The sequence below is a fragment of the Lingula anatina genome, chromosome 2 (genome assembly GCF_051362555.1).
Source record: "Lingula anatina isolate TDL-2025a chromosome 2, LinAna3.0, whole genome shotgun sequence".
In the NCBI taxonomy this organism is placed as follows: Eukaryota; Metazoa; Brachiopoda; class Lingulata; order Lingulida; family Lingulidae; genus Lingula; species Lingula anatina.
This window is the reverse complement of record NC_141768.1, coordinates 7833-27444: the sequence shown is the minus strand read 5'-3', so window position 1 is coordinate 27444 and position 19612 is coordinate 7833. Positions and strand designations below refer to the sequence as shown.

Here is a 19612-nt window from a genome sequence, read left to right as displayed (position 1 = left end):
CATGTACTATAACGATCTTTCAACAATTATGATTATGGCACTGTGGCTGTGATATCAGAACTGTGCACATGTACTGTAACGATCTTTCAACAATTATGATTATGGCACTGTGGCTGTAATATCAGAATTGTGCACATGTACTGTAACGATCTTTCAACAATTATGATTATTTCACTGTGGCTGTGAATAAACTTCCTCTGGTTCTCGGTGTTTTCAGTGCTGGGCCTGGATAAAATATCTGTTTTCTGAAACAAAATTAAACCATGGGGTGGGTTAAAGGTTGCCATCCGAAATAAAAATTAATTTAATATTGCAGAAATAGAAATGAGGTCTTTATTTCGTATATGATAAGAAAGCTGTTCCTATAGTTGGCTACAAAAATTTCCGAGGATCGGAATCATTTATGTGCCATTTAGGACTTATATTACAAAACGAAGTGTCGAAAAATAAAAACTGGAAATGGACTTCATTGACATATTATTTGTCCATTAAAATGTTTCTGTAGGACTGACATTAACCATAGCCTTTTGCATTCCATATTTTCAAAATCTTTTGAGCTGTCGCCAAGCCCAATTTTCGGGAGGGTTTTTAGACTGTCAACTTTGTCAATTTTGCTCAAAAACATAGTGAACAATCAATAAGTCTTAAACAAGATTTAATTTTTTCAAATTAGATTATAGGATTTATTTTATCTGTTACACTAAAGTTCATTCTAAAAGTTTGGGCAGTTACTTATTTGAGGATTGTACGGAATTTTCATCTAAAAATGTTATTTCAAAGTATTTTGTTCCTCTAATGGCATATTCAATATTCTACCAAAGTGTATGTAAACCTTAATACTTCGTTTGGTTTGAATTTTTAAAGTGAAAAACATGCCTAATATGTGCAGTTAAGTTGCTCTGTGTTCTTGTTTTAAATTTTTCGGGAGCAAGGGGTGATTGAAAAATACAGGCTTGGTTAGATTTCAGTCCTGCAAACCCATGTTGTGTTATTTGTGCTTAGTGTCATAACTGAAAGCCGAGAACTAGAGTTAATTCTAAGTGAATGTGAAAAGTCACTTCAAGTACACTGATTTCGCGTAACTTTTTCAGTTTTGTTTGTATATTATTCTGAATCTGGCAAAGCCTTGGATAATCTTGTAAACCACCGCTGTCTTTATGTCGCTCCTGATTCCTATGCTTTGCAAATGTAAATTTTCATCCACAGTTACACCGTGTACACTGTATGACAATTATTTTCGGATTTAGTGCAAAGAAAACATTTTTCTTTAAATATCAATTTGCAAAACAACCAAGAATCTTACAAACATGAACAAATATTGGCTACTGTTCGATTTATGCAAACATCAACAAGGCGACATAAGACAAGGTGTGCTTACATATGCGTGTGCATTGGTGCACGAATGACGCTTACAGCAGATTATACGCATTTTTAAAATTGTTACAATCTCTGAATTTGGACGGAAATATTTTTGATGGAATTCGATGAAGACTAGGCACTTATGCCAACTTTGACAAAAATGTGCCAAGTAAAATTTGTTAAAAATACATTTTGTCTATTATCAGTTCTTGTCAAAGTCTTTCAGATGTTACAATCTTGAACTTATTTTTTTCATAAATCAAAGGATTCCGTCTTTTAGTAACAATGTTGAAAATGCACTTGTTTTATTTACAGATATACTTTTTTTCTGTTTGTTTAATTTAAATTTATTTAATTTAATTCACAAAATGTTATATTTTCATTATTTTATTGCTGTAAATAATTCATTTTGACAATAATAAACGTACAAATATTTTACTTAGTTCAGAACTTGCAAAAGTAATTTCTCTTTTCATAGCTCACCTCGAACTCTTAATCTCCTGCTTACTGTTTTGTCGCCTTATCCGTTGAGCCATTGGCTCGACTTGCATTTATAATATCGTAGAACCTTCATGTCGCAGTTTAAATTATTCATTTGACTTTTTTGCAAAAGGTAATTTGCTTGGACCTAGAAGCGCCAGGTTTCGAACCCAAGTCTTGCTGGGTCCGAGTCGCGCGTGCTATCCACTCCTCTAAATGTTCCCACCCACCCTCCTCTGGTAGACTTTTCTTTTATAGTAACTAAAGAGAAATTTTAAAAGCCCTTCTGGAAAGGGATATGTAATATGTTCCAAGTACCCAAATCGAATCCCCACCCTTAGAGTTCCGCCGAGCCAATGAAAACGCAAAGCCATTTTGCATATGATTGTAAAGTTTTTTTTATTTGGAACAAAATTAACTACCATTGATGTATGATCATATTTGCATACAATTTAAAATATTTTAAGATATTTTAAGTTTTGCATATCCAGATATGTAAATCAAAACAATTGATGTCTGCATTAAGACTCGCTCAAGTTTGATTTGATAAATAAACTACATGATGAACTACTCGGCTAATGTTTGATCTCAGATAAAAATGACAATCAGATTTTTCAATTTCATTTTTAACAAAAAGAACGGCAGATCTAGTAACTGTCTCACCCCACACCACCGCAGGAAAAAATCGAAAGTGCTCTCTCTGATATCACATAATTTCAAGAGTGACAAAAATATTGCCAAGGATTTCAAATTGTGACACCCTTCAAAACACCATGTATCTGCCATTATTTTTGTTTCATTTTAACCATAAGGTGTTGTGAATTTTTTCAGGATATGGTTTTGTCTACATTTAATATGACATAAAATTCCGACAATTACCTCTAGGAAGGAAAAAACATTTTACCGACCTTTTGCAAAAAATTGTCACAAGCCGTTTTTGAAATAAATTTCGACATTTAACACCGATACGTTCAAATACACTACAAGAGGTCCGCTTCAATGGGGAATGTGAAAAAAAAGCATTTTGACAATTGCAACAGGTGTAATTATCAAATGTAGGCAAAATGGAGGGGCAAATCATGGTATTATTTATAACACCTTGCATTTATATTTTAAAGTTAAAAAATTGGTAACAAATGTTTTGTACCATACGAGAACGTAAATACATGTATCATTTCTGCATCTGCTGCTCGAGATACTGAAGATGCTGCCGAGATTGAAAGGTTTTAAAGCAGCAGAGTTTTGAAAATGGGAAACTTTGGAATACATGACTGTCCCTTTAATTTTTATGTAAAAGTGGATCCGTTCAACATATTAATGCCACAAATGCAAGTCATAATTAACATATAATTACAAAAGAATTTGCTCATACTACTCACCTTAACTTTAAAAAATAGGTTAAATTAAGATTACAATCCAGATGAGAAAATTTAGATAACAAAGATCGTTTAATATATCCATGTTCTTTATTTTCGCAAATTGAGTCTTCAGTGTGTGAACTTTATGTACTTCATAACTCAACTGATCGATTGTTGTTTGTAAAGAGGACACTTTTCACTCAACAAGACAGCAAGTTCTCAATCTTCAAATGATTTTAAAGATACGAGTTTCAAGTAACTAGATTTTGAGTAATCCTCGCTGTGGAGATAGACTTGTGAATTTTACACGTGGCCATATCAAAACGAGGTTTTCAGATCGTAGTTTTTGAAACGGTTCTTGGTTAAAGTAATTCTAAAGAGAAAATTGCTGTAATTTTCAGATTTTTTTTGCTTTATTAAAGGTCTAGGTCCCATTGCATGTCTTCAAAATTATAATTTAATTCCAGGAGTTGGAAGTGAAAATATTGTAAATGCTAAGTTCCGAGTGACGAGTGAAATGCTCGCTATTTAAAAATTAAAAATGGGATTTTTTATTCTTTTGATAGAATTTTGTCAACTAAGCATTAAACAATTAAGAAATGGATCGAACTAATTATATATTATTTGTAACATCAATAACTTAAGACTGCTTCAGTATGATATATTTCTCTTCAAAGCAATAAAAGATCGTGAATAAGTAAATCACCAATGTGCAAAATTACGTGAACAGTTTTCAAGGTGCTTTTTTCGTCTTTTGGTGAGAAGGTCAAATTGAGCTTCAATTGGGAGTTTTCTGGACTAGAAAAACAAAAAAGTTTTCCGTATTTTTGAGCAATACATTTGCATTAAAATAAACGTAGAAGTCACCACTTGCTGTCTTGCTGAAGAATATAGTTTTACAAACGTCACAGAGAAAAACTCAGACTTATAATAATAGTTAAACATGTTTAAAGGCATTAGGGGCGGTTTTATTTTTTGGCGAAATAATACAAGTTTTGTTACTAATGACTACGCAGTGATAAATATGCTGCGTTTTGAATTTTTTACATAAGGATTTAAAATATGTTGGTAAAAAACCATGGTAACTTGCTTTGAACAGAGCGTTTTGATTAGACGAAGTGATAATGACTTTAGCCATAAATGAAAAATATTAAAATTACTTTCAAGCATTACTTGCAGATTGGCGCTAGCAATTCGCCCCCTGTGCCTTGAAAACGGCTGCTTTCATAATCAGTCACACAGAAAGCGGTGTAACTATTAACTAGGTCACATACTTCAATGGATCGAAACATTACATTTTATGGTATTATTTGTGAAAACATGTCATGAGGTACGTGATGAAATACACGACACATGAAGGACACAAAATGTCACGTGGGGAAAATATTGTTGGATGGAAAAACCCAGTGTTTGACATGCAAGCGTCAAACCCATTTTTAAATACATCAACAAACAAATCATCGACAAATACCTAAAAAACATTGTCTTTGAACGTTTCGATGAATCGGTTAAAACTGAAATATCCATATACTTAGTATCCTGGTCGCCTGGCATCCACACCCTGGTCACTCAGAACTGAGGAAGAAGTGACATCTCTTCCAAGGGTTCAGGTTTCAAATGATCCATCGAGGTATAAGGCAGGAAAAACCGCCTTTTCTATTTATCAATAACCATAATTTGACAGACAAAATTTGATTAACAATGTACTTAAATAGCATGCTCAGGAAGCGTTTGTTTCCCACATATTTCAAAATACACTACATTGAATTAAATAAATTAAGTTTCAGACCCTTACACACCCCAAAGTAAAATGGCATTATGTAGGTCACTGGTTCTTCCTTATATGGTCTACTGCATGCTGCAATCTGAGCAGTTTTTGCCGGGATCTATAGCGCCATCTGGAGGAGAACAAAAATGTCTTCTCTGCTGCAATTTAGAGTATGTGTGTGTGTGTGTGTGTGTGTGTGTGTGTGTGCTCGCGCTTGTACGTGCTTAATCATCAGCGCCACAGAGATGGCGATAAAAAATCAATTCAATCTGGCATATATACAAATAATAAATAACACTAATAATAATAATTATAGTCATTTATGAGAATAACACCAACAGTACATACTATCTACCTGTACATGTACAAACTGTGCGGGCATCATACCTGCTCAAGGTCAGCTGCCATTTTTGATATTTATTATGAAGCCCAAACCATGTAAAACGACCTTAATATACTACATTGTACACCAATCTACCATAATACAAAAGTGTAATGATAAAATTAATAAACCCATTATTAGAATAAAATTGAAAAGATGGAAAGCGAATAGATAAACTATCAAAATCGACCAACTGCTAGTAATTTAACCAAACTGAAAAGAAAAAAATGCATGCACCGTACTGATATATTTCATTATGAAAACTTCAGATAATGAAACAAAACTCCGACTAGGCTGTGCAAGACGACCTCTGAGGTAAAACCTCTGTAGATAGATCAGCACCGCCGACAACTTCTCCAGGCTTGTCTAGCTGCATTAAAATGACCCTCTTTAGAATCCCATGGACCCAACGACACAGAAACGATGACACCAGAAAAGAGATGAATGTCCCTCACGAATGGTTGGTTCAGTATGTTAATAAGCAGATACTAGTGTTGCCCCCGAAAGTGGAGAAAGCGCACGCAACCTAATGTGACATGTTATATAAATATCACGATTCACTTACAGCTGGTGCTCAATGCGGTTGTGACATATTATATAAATATCACGATTCACTTACAGCTGGTGCTCATTACGATTGTGACAGTGCATCTGCATCGATCAGAAATAGAAGTTTCTGGAGAACGATTTGTCTGTATTCTTTGGCTCAATGACATCTAGGATAACATTCTTTGACTATTAAATCAACAAAAAATATTATTCAATTTTCTTTTCGATAGCAATATCCCAACATTGATTCCAATATTAAATCAACGTTTTCTTTCGTCGAGTTTTACCTAACCCTTACCCTAACGCGAAACGTAACCCACACCCCAATCCTACCAAGCAACCTTAACCTACCAGTATGAAAATACCCTTACCTTAACCCCAACCCAGCCCCAATCCTTACACCTAACCCAAACGCCAATCCTACCAAGAAACCTTAACATACAAGTATGAAATCTGGCAAATTTGTGGGAATAAAACTGTAGGCAAAATTAGCTATAGGAACATTCCTGAAAATATGGCCGCTAAAAATACCCTTTTATGATAAACCCTCTAGTTTATACGCGTTTAATAGCTGTAAATGTCACCTAAAGATTACTATATGACATATATAGTATAAGTAAATTGTAAAAAATGGCCTCCAATAGTAAATCAGCAGTCCCTTCAGACAATTTACAAGGTACTCATTCATCGTGACCCATTGAAAATTGAAAGTTGTCAGTGCAACATATTGTGAAAATATAACCAGAGAACAGAAAATAAGTTTTAAAAGCAATTTTTAGTTAATATACCACACACATTAAAAGGAGTTCTAAGCTAGGTCTCATGGAGTCTGGGTTGTCTGCCATGGGAATTACACAAAACAATTGAATGAGCGGCAAAGAGATATTGGAGTTGAGCTAGAGGGATAGAAGAAATAGGAGTCTTTCTTTATATAAAGGGCCTTATTTATTTAAAGTACTTGACATTCATAGGCTCATCAGCAGTGTTATGTTGGTTTAGCTGAATACGGCAACATGCCCTTTACATGGAAGTGCTTTTCAGGTGTAGACACCCATGTCGGATGATACGAGACGGGCAATTTCACCTCATATGTTCATCATTGTGCCTCATTGAATGTAATCTCGCACAAACGCGTCCTTTTCGATACTTTTCTTCCTCTTTTCTTTTTAAATTCCTTGGCAATCTTTGCCATATATTATATCATAATTGATATATTGCCGCACTATGTAATACTAGCGACAGACTGTATACATTATGTTCGTTGGGTTAACAGCATCGTAAAACCCTCTCATATACCAAAGTGAGTACACGGATAAGCCCTTCGCAATGACGTCACTGCAGTACCCCGTATTACAATAAAGAAAGGCAAATGTGTTGAACTGGCCTCGAGGATAGCCGTTAGGGAAGGCCATCCTGGCAACGGTGGCGACACCTTCACTTGGATCACACCCTAGAACGCCGTTGCCCTCCGCACCGCGTGGACCGTTGATTGTCATGTCTGAGTTGTACAGTATTTCACATCTATAAAAAAATTAAATGCATTGTTTTTTTTTTCTGTAGCGTTATGTATGCCATTGTTAGGATTTTTTCAGGGATATAGTATGTTAAGCAAACGTTTTTCTTTTTTCGTCTTTAATTGTAAGACATAGGCTAACTGTTGGGTACAGATCTAAACAAAAAGCAACGATGAGCATCCTTTTTACACAGGGCAGCGATATTTGTATCTCTTTTATATAATACAAAATGATGAAGACGTTCAATGATTGCCAAAGCAAACAAATTGATATTTTGTGCAAGTGATCATCGTCCGCCCTGAAACGCCTACATGTAAATCCGAAACTTTCAGACCAAATCTAAATGTTTGGGACATAGACTAATTTTCTGGGTAAAGGTATTTTGTGAAACTTATCCAAATGTACTCACGATGCAGAGTACTGAGATTGGGCGCCCCCTGGAGCAAACTGACCCGCGCATCCCGTGGGGCGGCGTCCAAACCCCTCACAGAGGTTCTGATAGTCACGGCACCAAGACTCCGACTTGCTTCGTCCGTTTTCGGGAATCCTGACTTCCACGGCCAGGAAAGCGTAGCCCTCGTATGTCACGTTGGCTGTGCGGAGGACTTGGAACGCATGTTTTGCTGAAAATAAATGTGTGGGCTTAATGGATAGTTGCGTAAATGAATAAAAATAAATAATCGCCAAAAATATTGACAAAAAATGTATACTCTACAACCACTATTGCTACTACATCTACAACTTCTACAACTACTTCTCCTCCTCCTTTTCCTTTAATTATGTTTTCTGTTTTAAAAGGATTGAATGACTTCATTTATGGCTTCATCCCCTAGTTTAGGTTTAAATCAGTCTCAGTTTATGTTAATGATCTCTTGCAATATGTCTCAATTCTGTTAATTAACTTCAAGAAGGAAATCACTGTAATGTATTTTGGGTGCTTTGTATGTAAGGATAAGAACTTTGTATTGCCATCAGATATTAGAGATAAGAGATCAAAGTTAGTTTGGTCAGTCGAACCAATAGCTGGATTGTCCATGCAGTCTTAGGAGACCCAAGATCTATCAGCCAGTGAAATAAAAGTAGAGATCAGTCAGTCAGTCAGTAGTTGATCTTTGGAAAACATATCATAGCTGATGTGTTAACTGCTGGAGATAGCCCGGCCAAGTGTCCCCTGTGATACTGCCATTACTACCTATAGAACTACTACTAGTTACTACTACTACTATTACTACTACTTCTACTACTACTACTACTACTACTACTACATGCACTACTACTACTACTACTACTACTACTACTACTACTACTATTGCTGCTGCTACTGGCCAACCCAGTGCAGACGCGGAAATCTTCAGAAAAATGAACCTAAATATAAAATGAATAATCAGATGTACGGAATAACAGCGACTTAATAAAAGGCATTCAGGGGCCTTTAAGAAGTGGAATCTACAAACGAAGTTTAAGGGCGACAAATTCTTTTTGTCTTTTAATCTATTTCAAAATGTAATGTTGAGTCGTTTTAATTATGTATCATTTTTGGAAAACAATGTCCTATATTAAACCTAGGATAGACGATAAGATTAAAGCAAGTGTTAATCTATATAATCAAATGCTTACCTGGATCCACAGTAATGGGTATATTGGTAATTTTGGACCTGGTGGAGTTTGGAGTCGGGGAAGTACTGATTATGGTTGCAGTAGTTGTACCGGTAGATTTCGGGGTTGTTGTTGGTTCTTCGGTGGTTGTTGTTGGCGTAGTAGTCGAGGTAGTTGTAGATGTGGTAGCAGTTGTTGTTGGCGTAGTAGTCGAGGTAGTTGTAGATGTGGTAGCAGTTGTTGTTGGCGTAGTAGTCGAGGTAGTTGTAGATGTGGTAGCAGTTGTTGTTGGCGTAGTAGTCGAGGTAGTTGTAGATGTGGTAGCAGTTGTTGTTGGCGTAGTAGTCGAGGTAGTTGTAGATGTGGTAGCAGTTGCTGTTGGCGTAGTAGTCGAGGTAGTTGTAGATGTGGTAGAAGTTGTTGTTCTAGGTGTTGTTGTTGTTGTTGTAGACTTCGCTCTAGTTGTCGTAGGTTTCAATGTAGTAGTAGTTGCTGTTGACCTAGCAGTAGATGTAGTAGTAGGTGCTGTTGACCTAGCAGTAGATGTGGTAGTAGTTGTAGTAGACTTCACTGTAGAACCACATGTAGAAGACGAGGTCGTAGGTCTAGTAGTGGTGGTAGTCCTTGGCGTAGTTGTGGTAGTTCTTGTTGTGGTCCCTCTGGTAGTAGTGGGTTTCGTGGTAGGTTTCCTGGTGCTCTTTGTGAATGAAGCAGCCAGTTTACAATCGTTGTACTGTGTTATCAGGTGCTCCAGTGTGCTCTCTGCCAACTCCAGCTCTATGTTAAGCCTTGTGGCCGAAGCAACCCTGACACTTCTGCGTCCTATTGGGATCCATCCCAAGTTAAAGCCAGGACACGTTGTTTTTATTTTACGGTACATTATATGGATAGAGTAGTTAATGCGGTATAGCTCTGACTGCAGGACCCGGATGTCATCTTGGACTAAAGACAAAATGCCAACGGTGAGGAGAGAGAGAAAAAACAACTCTTTCACCAAACAAGGCATCCTGTATGTGATGGGAAAGTTGTCGCCTGTGGTGTAGTAAAGAAAAACGTGGTTAACACCCTGGCTATGTTGTTCAAACACCCCTGTATCTAGCATGATATTAAGCCTATGGTATCAGGAACAGGGTGATTGTTAGGTCACTGGAGACGACAACTGGCTAAACTCACACCGGTTTAACGAAACTGGGGCCCGTGTCATAGAGAGTCTGTCCTCCATAAGAACACTAGCTGGTTTAACGAAACTGGGGGTCCGTGTCATAGAGAGTCTGTCCTCCATAAGAACACTGGTTTAACGAAACTGGGGGTCCGTGTCATAGAGAGTCTGTCCTCCATAAGAACACTGGTTTAACGAAACTGGGGGCCCGTGTCATAGAGAGTCTGTCCTCCATAAGAACACTGGTTTAACGAAACTGGGGGTCCGTGTCATAGAGAGTCTGTCCTCCATAAGAACACTGGTTTAACGAAACTGGGGGTCCGTGTCATAGAGAGTCTGTCCTCCATAAGAACACTGGTTTAACGAAACTGGGGGTCCGTGTCATAGAGAGTCTGTCCTCCATAAGAACACTGGTTTAACGAAACTGGGGGTCCGTGTCATAGAGAGTCTGTCCTCCATAAGAACACTGGTTTAACGAAACTGGGGGTCCGTGTCATAGAGAGTCTGTCCTCCATAAGAACACTGGTTTAACGAAACTGGGGGTCCGTGTCATACAGAGTCCGTCCTCCATAAGAACACTGGTTTAACGAAACTGGGGGCCCGTGTCATAGAGAGTCCGTCCTCCATAAGAACACTGGTTTAACGAAACTGGGGGTCCGTGTCATAGAGAGTCTGTCCTCCATAAGAACACTGGTTTAACGAAACTGGGGGTCCGTGTCATACAGAGTCCGTCCTCCATAAGATTTGTCCTGATAACTCTTAGCTTGACGTAAGTGAGTGGACAACTAGGACAGGGCGCACCACAACAAATCACTGGCAACTGGAGTTTCTATCAAAGGGAATCTGAGGTGCATGTCACTGGAAAGAATTGTAAAACTGCGATTGGGATGAAGGGCGGAAGGGGATGAAGGGCGGAAGGGGATGAAGGGACGGAAGAGGATGAAGGGCAGAAGGGGATGAAGGGGCGGAAGGGATGAAGGGACGGAAGGGGATGAAGGGCGGAAGGGGATGAATGGGCGGAAGGGGATGAAGGGACGGAAGGGGATGAAGGGGCGGAAGGGGATGAAGGGGCGGAAGGGGATGGGTGGGGGGCGATTAATTTGATCGGAGAGGACAGATAGGGGAATGGTAGCAATTTGTGAAAAATGTGAACAGCGCTTAAAGTAAATCTTAAAGTAAGTTTCAACTGGAATGTACACTCTCTTTAATTAGTTTTAATTAGTTTTTATACAACTCAAAGAAAGTTGACATGCCAAGGGATAAACCGAACAAATCACTCGATCAGCCATAAAAGAGCTTTAAACTGACACTTCTTTACATTTTGGGTGGTAAATTTGACCTACCAGTACTTAGCTGCCCCGTTTATATACAGCACATGTACAGTAAGCAAACAGAAAACCCGTTCTAACATCCTTTTTCGGGTAATATGAAGCGATATGTCTTTTGGTATTTCCCTAAATTATACTTTTTAATCTATGACTGGGTTTCCATACTTAGATCGATCCATCTGGATAGACCTAACTCCCTTTATGGTGACATTTGGTAGACAAAAATTAAGTTCATATGCATTTTTAACCGTTTGCATCTTAATTCAAATATTTAAAAACGAAAGCACGCACATAAAAGCTTCGATCCAGTGTAATCAACAATAAACTCGAACACAAGTACACTTTTATTTTTAATACTGACAAGCCGTGTACATAATGCGGGACGGTGCCTTCTCATTATAAAACGATCTCATTGAATCCAATGACAGTGCAGTCACGTCCTTACTGATAGTATTACTACAGTGAAGAGAAGTACAATACAGGAAAGCGAACGTGTTGTAGTAGCTCCGAGCACTACCGTCAGGGAAGGCTTGTTGTGCGATTTCATTCACATATATACTAGGGGAACATCCCATGTGCCCATTGTTTCCATTCACATTGATGCCAGCATTATATTTACGGCACCTGGAATAGATTCAAGCATGTGCAATTAGATTTTGATAAAACGTTTATTTTTAATGAGACTCGTAAACGTAAGATAATCGATATGCGGATAATCCATGTCATGATTATTGCGAATACACGATTCCTTGAAAATGAAATATATGCATTGACAATTAAACTAGAAAAATTAAATGAACAAAAATAAAACAAAAGGGAATTATATTTGCAGCGTAGTTTATTAAATCACCATATTTACACGTACAATAAATTACTTCCAGTTTAATAATATTTGCTTCATTTAATGGTCCGATAAATTGCATTTATCTTCATTTCAATTTTCAAAACTAAGTCTAGTGATAGATACGGCATTATATATATATATATATATATAGTGATAGATAGATACGGTCTAGTGATATAAGTCTAGTGATAGATACGGCATTATATATATATATATATATATAGTGATAGATAGATACGGTCTAGTGATATGAGTCTAGTGATAGATACGGCATTATATATATATATATATATATATAGTGATAGATAGATACGGTCTAGTGATATGAGTCTAGTGATAGATACGGCATTATATATATATATATATATATATATATATATATATATATATATATATATATATATATATATATAGTGATAGATAGATACGGTCTAGTGATATGAGTCTAGTGATAGATACGGCATTATATATATATATATATATATATATATATATATATATATATATATATATAGTGATAGATAGATACGGTCTAGTGATATGAGTCTAGTGATAGATACGGCATTATATATATATATATATATATATATATATATATATATATATAGTGATAGATAGATACGGTCTAGTGATATGAGTCTAGTGATAGATACGGCATTATATATATATATATATATATATATATAGTGATAGATAGATACGGTCTAGTGATATGAGTCTAGTGATAGATACGGCATTATATATATATATATATATATATATATATATATATATATATATATATAGTGATAGATAGATACGGTCTAGTGATATGAGTCTAGTGATAGATACGGCATTATATATATATATATATATATATATATATATATATATATATATATATATATATATAGTGATAGATAGATACGGTCTAGTGATATGAGTCTAGTGATAGATACGGCATTATATATATATATATATATATATATATATATATATATATATATATATATATATATAGTGATAGATAGATACGGTCTAGTGATATGAGTCTAGTGATAGATACGGCATTATATATATATATATATATATATATATATATATATATATATATATATATATATATATATATATAGTGATAGATAGATACGGTCTAGTGATATGAGTCTAGTGATAGATACGGCATTATATATATATATAGTGATAGATAGATACGGTCTAGTGATATGAGTCTAGTGATAGATACGGCATTATATATATATATATATAAATTGTTGTCCTTACGATGGCACGTGATTTGTTCCCGCACAACTGGTCGGCCGTCGACGGAAGCTTTCACACAGGTTCTGGTAATCTTTACACCAGGAGATCGTCTTGCTCCGACCATCCTTCGGAACCACAACCTCCAGGGCTAGGAAGTTATATCCCTTATGGTACACGGGCTTCACGCGCAGGATTGTGAACGCGTGACCATCTAGAAGAGATTTTAAATGATCGGGCATAGTTACAGATTGTTTTGGTGTTTTAAAGTGATCTTTTTAATGGTACAAGTAAGTAGAATAATGTTTTGTTCCCGAAGGAATTCGTCTCACCTAATATCACGGGGGAAGTAGAAGGGGTACTAGTGGTGCTGGTGGTAGCTGTGGTCGTAGTAGACTTGGTGGTGCTTGCCTTAATAGTGGTGGTTTCTGGCGTGGTGATACCAGTGAGAGACGCTTGACATTCTTGGTACTGTCTTAACAAGTGGTCATATGTCGCCTTGGCCAATTCGATATCCAAATCCAAACGCTCTGCTGTTGGCATTGTCTCGCTTCTTCGTCCTATAGCCACTTTGTTAAAGTTAGGACAAGATTCGGCAACTTTCCAGTATAACTGATTAATAGAGAAACGAAGGCGGAAGAGCTCGGATTGCTTGGCCACAATGTCGTGTTGGGCCAAGGCACCACAACTGACGAGCAGTAGGCAAAGAATTGGGAATATTGTGACCATGGCTTGGCTCCAGTTAGTACTATGATAAGACTAGCGACTGGTGGCCGTAGAAGTTCTTCTTATCAAGATAAGACCTAAGGTCTGGTCGGACAAGGTTATATCAAAACGCATGAGAGAACCTTACATGTATCACCAAACAAAGAGCATAACTGATCAGTGTTTATATACTTGAGATAAGGTTTGATGAATATTTGCTGGTGGACTTATAGTAAATGTACCATTCAATAGACATCCAGCATGTGAAGTATAGTGTACGCTGTATTTATGTACAACCAAGTTGACGTGGTGCAGTTCCGTAGGCCTTTCATTCTTAAAACCCCGTATAAACGCGAATGCGGTACTCTTATCTGACAACTGCCGCCAGAGGTCGTTGTAAACTGTCTATTTCATTTGTGTTTTGGAAATGTGTTGTAATTTCTGGTGAAAGAACGCAAATAATAATAATAAATAAATAAATAAATAAAAAATAATAAAAATGAGCAACCAAATTAAATGATAATCAAAAAAGTAAAATAGCAATTACGTGTTCAAGTGACAGGCCAAGCACACCACGCGGAATTTAAAGGAAAACACGAATTTATAGTTAGATAAGCAGATTCTGTTACACTTGACCTTTATTACCCTCGTTTCATTCTAAGTATTGATATTGGATATTTGAAATATTTGGTTCTAAAAATCTTATTTCCCTGGTATGTGAATGCACAAATATTGGTGTTAGACTATGCTTAATAAGTCCATGCCTCGCATGCCATGTCGTATACATAGTCCCCCGCATCAAGCCAATGACCTTTAACCTAGACTTATTATATCACATTTCTTCCTTTTTGCAACAGAACAGCAGATAACATATATACATTATATGCAATAAATAATAGCACAAAATGTATATCATACTAAATGTGAACTGGATCCATCAAATTGTCAACTTCAATTCTGTTAATGAAAACGTTTAAAAATACTAGAGTTTCTCGTTATTTTTCTCCTCGTTTAATCATCTACCGCAGTTCTATAATCAAGGAGAAAATCATTCATAGCTTGTTTCCGGTTGTGCTCCATTGTCATTGATTGTGATGGCGCCCTTGATCGACTTTTTCAACGGCCCCTTAAAACGCTCTGTTACTCCATTTGCCTGAGGCCATTGTGGCGTTATTTTGCGGTGTTTGAATCCGGTTTTCTCGACATAAACCGCGAAGTCATTTCCATTGAATGGAGGTCCATTATCCGTTTTTGATACCGAATTCGCCGAACTCCGCAAATAGTTTATCCAACCGTGGGATAACACTCTGTGCTGAAGTCGATGCCACATTTTCAACAATGACGTACCGTGTGTATTCATCAATTATCACGAAAAGTATGTGAACACTCGGTCCTTCTGCAAAATCAGCACTAAGTTCTGTCCAACGAGCGACTGGGAGTTCTGCCATGCGAAGCGGCTATCGCGTGGTTATATTCGTTGAAATTTGGCAATGTCTACAAGATTTCACAGTGTCCTCGACAATTTTTTGCATTTTAGGAAATCACACCTTCTCACGAACACGTAGTAAAGCAACAGTTTTCACAATCCCTTGATGTCCGCTATGTGCAATACTCTCGGCGGCAAAAATATTTGTCAGATACTCTTCTGCTATTTTTTTCTCTGTACTTGATGATTACTCAGGGGCGGTTCCAGGTTTATTTAAAGGGGGGGGACAGCAGATGCGAAGCCAACCCTGACCCTGAATTCTTTTTCAGAAATCGAAGGGGGGTTAGGGGGTCAGGACCCCCCTAACCCCCCTCTAAATCCGTCACTGATAACTGATCAGTCTGATGGGTGGAGTGTCGACTCAAGTAATCAGCAGGGTTGTCATGTGCCCTGGACGATACACAACCGTCATCTGGTAGGATTGTGTTTTCATGATCCAACGCTCGATACGCACCGAAAGCTGGGCCTAAATAGGGTTGTTAAAGAGGCTTACGAGGGGTTTGTGGTCAGTGTGCACAATAAAATGAGCTCCGAATAAATAAATGTGAAAATGTCCACAGGCCCATGTGAATTTTCCCAACACACGAACTGAATTGTTTTCACTGCCGTAGATCTTGATTTAAGTAATAAAAATGTGTAACGTTAGTCTTGGTTGCGATTTATTGTACTCAAATTAACAGTAACCCTGAATCTGCTAGAAAACATATTTTCCTACCGTTCATCCCTATTTCAAAACGTGGAAGTTGGTCCATGTTCTCGGTGACTGTATGCGCTGTGAAGACGTATCCATCTTCATCATAACCTATGCATTCGTTCTCATTTTCAGTCACATCGGAATTTCCATGTAGACAATTCACATTGTTTTGACGGCGATGAGGTGCACGTTTAGGTTTTCACGGCGTAGCGCTTGTTAGGTATAGCTGATGATGTTAGTTGCTGACCCTATCTGCACATCGATGCGAAATGATGAAGCCATTTACAAGAGAAACACTCCTTGTTGAAGGGCGGTCACTTCGACCGTCCACCCTCATGTGGCCATTCTTCTCCACAATTACGGCATTGTTGTTAAAAATAAAATGCATGACTACTTGTCGAATTCCTGACTTGCACCCTGTGAACCGCCGGTCCTCCATTCGGCGTGTTCGGCCTGTATGTGAAGTGACAAGTTGCTCAGTGTGCGCCTACTGCAAAATTGCGAAAATGTCATGGACGGGTTACGTAAGCCTTTCTGTCGGACTTTCTGAGATTTACATCCCATTATCAGTTGTGATTTCACCTCTGATTCCAAGTCATACATGTAAAAACTACACAGTTTACCAATATCTTGAAGCTCTCTATAAAATTCATTTATATCCCACTCCTCTTTACATGTGAGATGTACAGGGACTTAAGAACAAAATATATACCAAACAGGTACACCTGTCAACCAAATATCCAAAGGTTTAGACAGCTTATGTCTTCCAATGACAGAGATTTGATGATTACCCTGATTAATTATGTTTATTATGCCTTTAGAAAAAGAGAATCTTTTTTTGCAACGGATAGCGCACGTACATGAGCATTTAATTTCGTTATAGCCAATGTCTGTTTTTGAAAGGTATATGTTCTTACTTGGTTTGACTTCCTTGTGAGTCTGTTCCTTCCTCGTCACCAGATATAGTATTGCAACAACGTACATGTATAAAATTTAAAATGTTTATTTACAGAATTAATAGGTCCATTCCTCGCATGTCACGTCGCATACATACATAGTCTCCGCCTCACGCCAATGACCTTTAACCTAGACCACGTGACTTATTACATCACATTTTTCAGAAATAAATGGCTCAGAATAACTCATCAGTTTTATGTTGTTCATTTTTAATATCGAATCACTTGTAAAAGGGGAAGGGGGGGGGGTGATTTTCTAGTAAATCAAGTTCAATCACAGGTGAAGGAATCCAATCAAAATGCTTGTCTGTTTGAACGTTTTTGAGCCGTTTCATAGTTTTAGCACGTACTTGTATTAGACAAAAAAAAGTTATCAAATATAGCATTTCTGGGTAAACTTCAATAATATACCATTAAAATTATTATTCAATTTAACTTTTGAATATTAAACACCTCATGCTAGCTCAGCCATCATCTGCTGGACGGGTTACGTAAGCCTTTCTGTCGGACTTTCTGAGATTTACATCCCATTATCAGTTGTGATTTCACCTCTGATTCCAAGTCATACATGTAAAAACTACACAGTTTACCAATATCTTGAAGCTCTCTATAAAATTCATTTATATCCCACTCCTCTTTACATGTGAGATGTACAGGGACTTAAGAACAAAATATATACCAAACAGGTACACCTGTCAACCAAATATCCAAAGGTTTAGACAGCTTATGTCTTCCAATGACAGAGATTTGATGATTACCCTGATTAATTATGTTTATTATGCCTTTAGAAAAAGAGAATCTTTTTTTGCAACGGATAGCGCACGTACATGAGCATTTAATTTCGTTATAGCCAATGTCTGTTTTTGAAAGGTATATGTTCTTACTTGGTTTGACTTCCTTGTGAGTCTGTTCCTTCCTCGTCACCAGATATAGTATTGCAACAACGTACATGTATAAAATTTAAAATGTTTATTTACAGAATTAATAGGTCCATTCCTCGCATGTCACGTCGCATACATACATAGTCTCCGCCTCACGCCAATGACCTTTAACCTAGACCACGTGACTTATTACATCACATTTTTCAGAAATAAATGGCTCAGAATAACTCATCAGTTTTATGTTGTTCATTTTTAATATCGAATCACTTGTAAAAGGGGAAGGGGGGGGGGTGATTTTCTAGTAAATCAAGTTCAATCACAGGTGAAGGAATCCAATCAAAATGCTTGTCTGTTTGAACGTTTTTGAGCCGTTTCATAGTTTTAGCACGTACTTGTATTAGACAAAAAAAAGTTATCAAATATAGCATTTCTGGGTAAACTTCAATAATATACCATTCAAATTATTATTCAATTTAACTTTTGAATATTAAACACCTCATGCTAGCTCAGCCATCATCTGCTGGTACAGAAAATACGTGTAGTTAATAGGGGTTAGGGTTAGGGTTAGGGTTTAGGGTTAGGGTTAGGGGTTATAGGGTTAGGGTTTAGGGTTATAGGGTTAGGGTTTAGGGTTTAGGGTTAGGGTTAGGGTTAGGGTTAGGGGTTAGGGTTAGGGTTAGGGTTGGGGATGGGGTTAGGGTTAGGGTTAGGGTTAGGGTTAGGGTTAGGGTCAGGGTCATGGTTAGGGTGAGGGTGAGGGTTAGGGTTAGGGTTAGGGGTAAGGGTTAGGGTTAGGGTTAGAGTTAGGGTCAGGGTTAGGGTTAGGGTTAGGGTTAGGGTTAGGGTCAGGGTCATGGTTAGGGTCAGGGTGAGGGTTAGGGTTAGGGTTAGGGTTAGGGTTAGGGTTAGGGTTAGGGTTAGGGTTAGGGTTAGGGTTAGGGTTAGGTTAGGGTTAGGGTTAGGGTTAGGGTTAGGGTTAGGGTTAGGGTTAGGGTTAGGGTTAGGGTTAGGGTTAGGGTTAGGGTTAGGGTTAGGGTTAGGGTTAGGGTTAGGGTTAGGGTTAGGGTTAGGGTTAGGGTTAGGGTTAGGGTTAGGGTTAGGGTTAGGGTTAGGGTTAGGGTTAGGGTTAGGGTTAGGGTTAGGGTTAGGGTTAGGGTTAGGGTTAGGGTTAGGGTTAGGGTTAGGGTTAGGGTTAGGGTTAGGGTTAGGGTTAGGGTTAGGGTTAGGGTTAGGGTTAGGGTTAGGGTTAGGGTTAGGGTTAGGGTTAGGGTTAGGGTTAGGGTTAGGGTTAGGGTTAGGGTTAGGGTTAGGGTT

At 37.6% G+C, this 19612-nt stretch overlaps 2 protein-coding genes across 2 annotated transcripts; both read right to left on the bottom strand.

Annotated features, from left to right (window-relative positions):
* Positions 1-6652: 6652 nt before the first annotated feature.
* Positions 6653-10146, bottom strand: LOC106181947 (uncharacterized). The gene is made up of 3 exons (XM_013566517.2): positions 9028-10146; positions 7820-8033; positions 6653-7417 (listed from the first exon to the last, which is right to left on the bottom strand). Exons 1-3 carry the CDS (start codon positions 10106-10108, stop codon positions 7129-7131), a joined length of 1584 nt encoding a protein of 527 aa, XP_013421971.2. The 5' UTR covers positions 10109-10146; the 3' UTR covers positions 6653-7128.
* A 1673-nt stretch (positions 10147-11819) lies between these two features.
* On the bottom strand, positions 11820-14612 carry LOC147763280 (uncharacterized). The gene is made up of 3 exons (XM_087006461.1): positions 13909-14612; positions 13601-13790; positions 11820-12117 (listed from the first exon to the last, which is right to left on the bottom strand). The coding sequence occupies exons 1-3, from the start codon at positions 14303-14305 to the stop codon at positions 11844-11846; spliced, it is 861 nt and encodes a 286-aa protein (XP_086862587.1). The 5' UTR covers positions 14306-14612; the 3' UTR covers positions 11820-11843.
* Positions 14613-19612: the final 5000 nt, after the last annotated feature.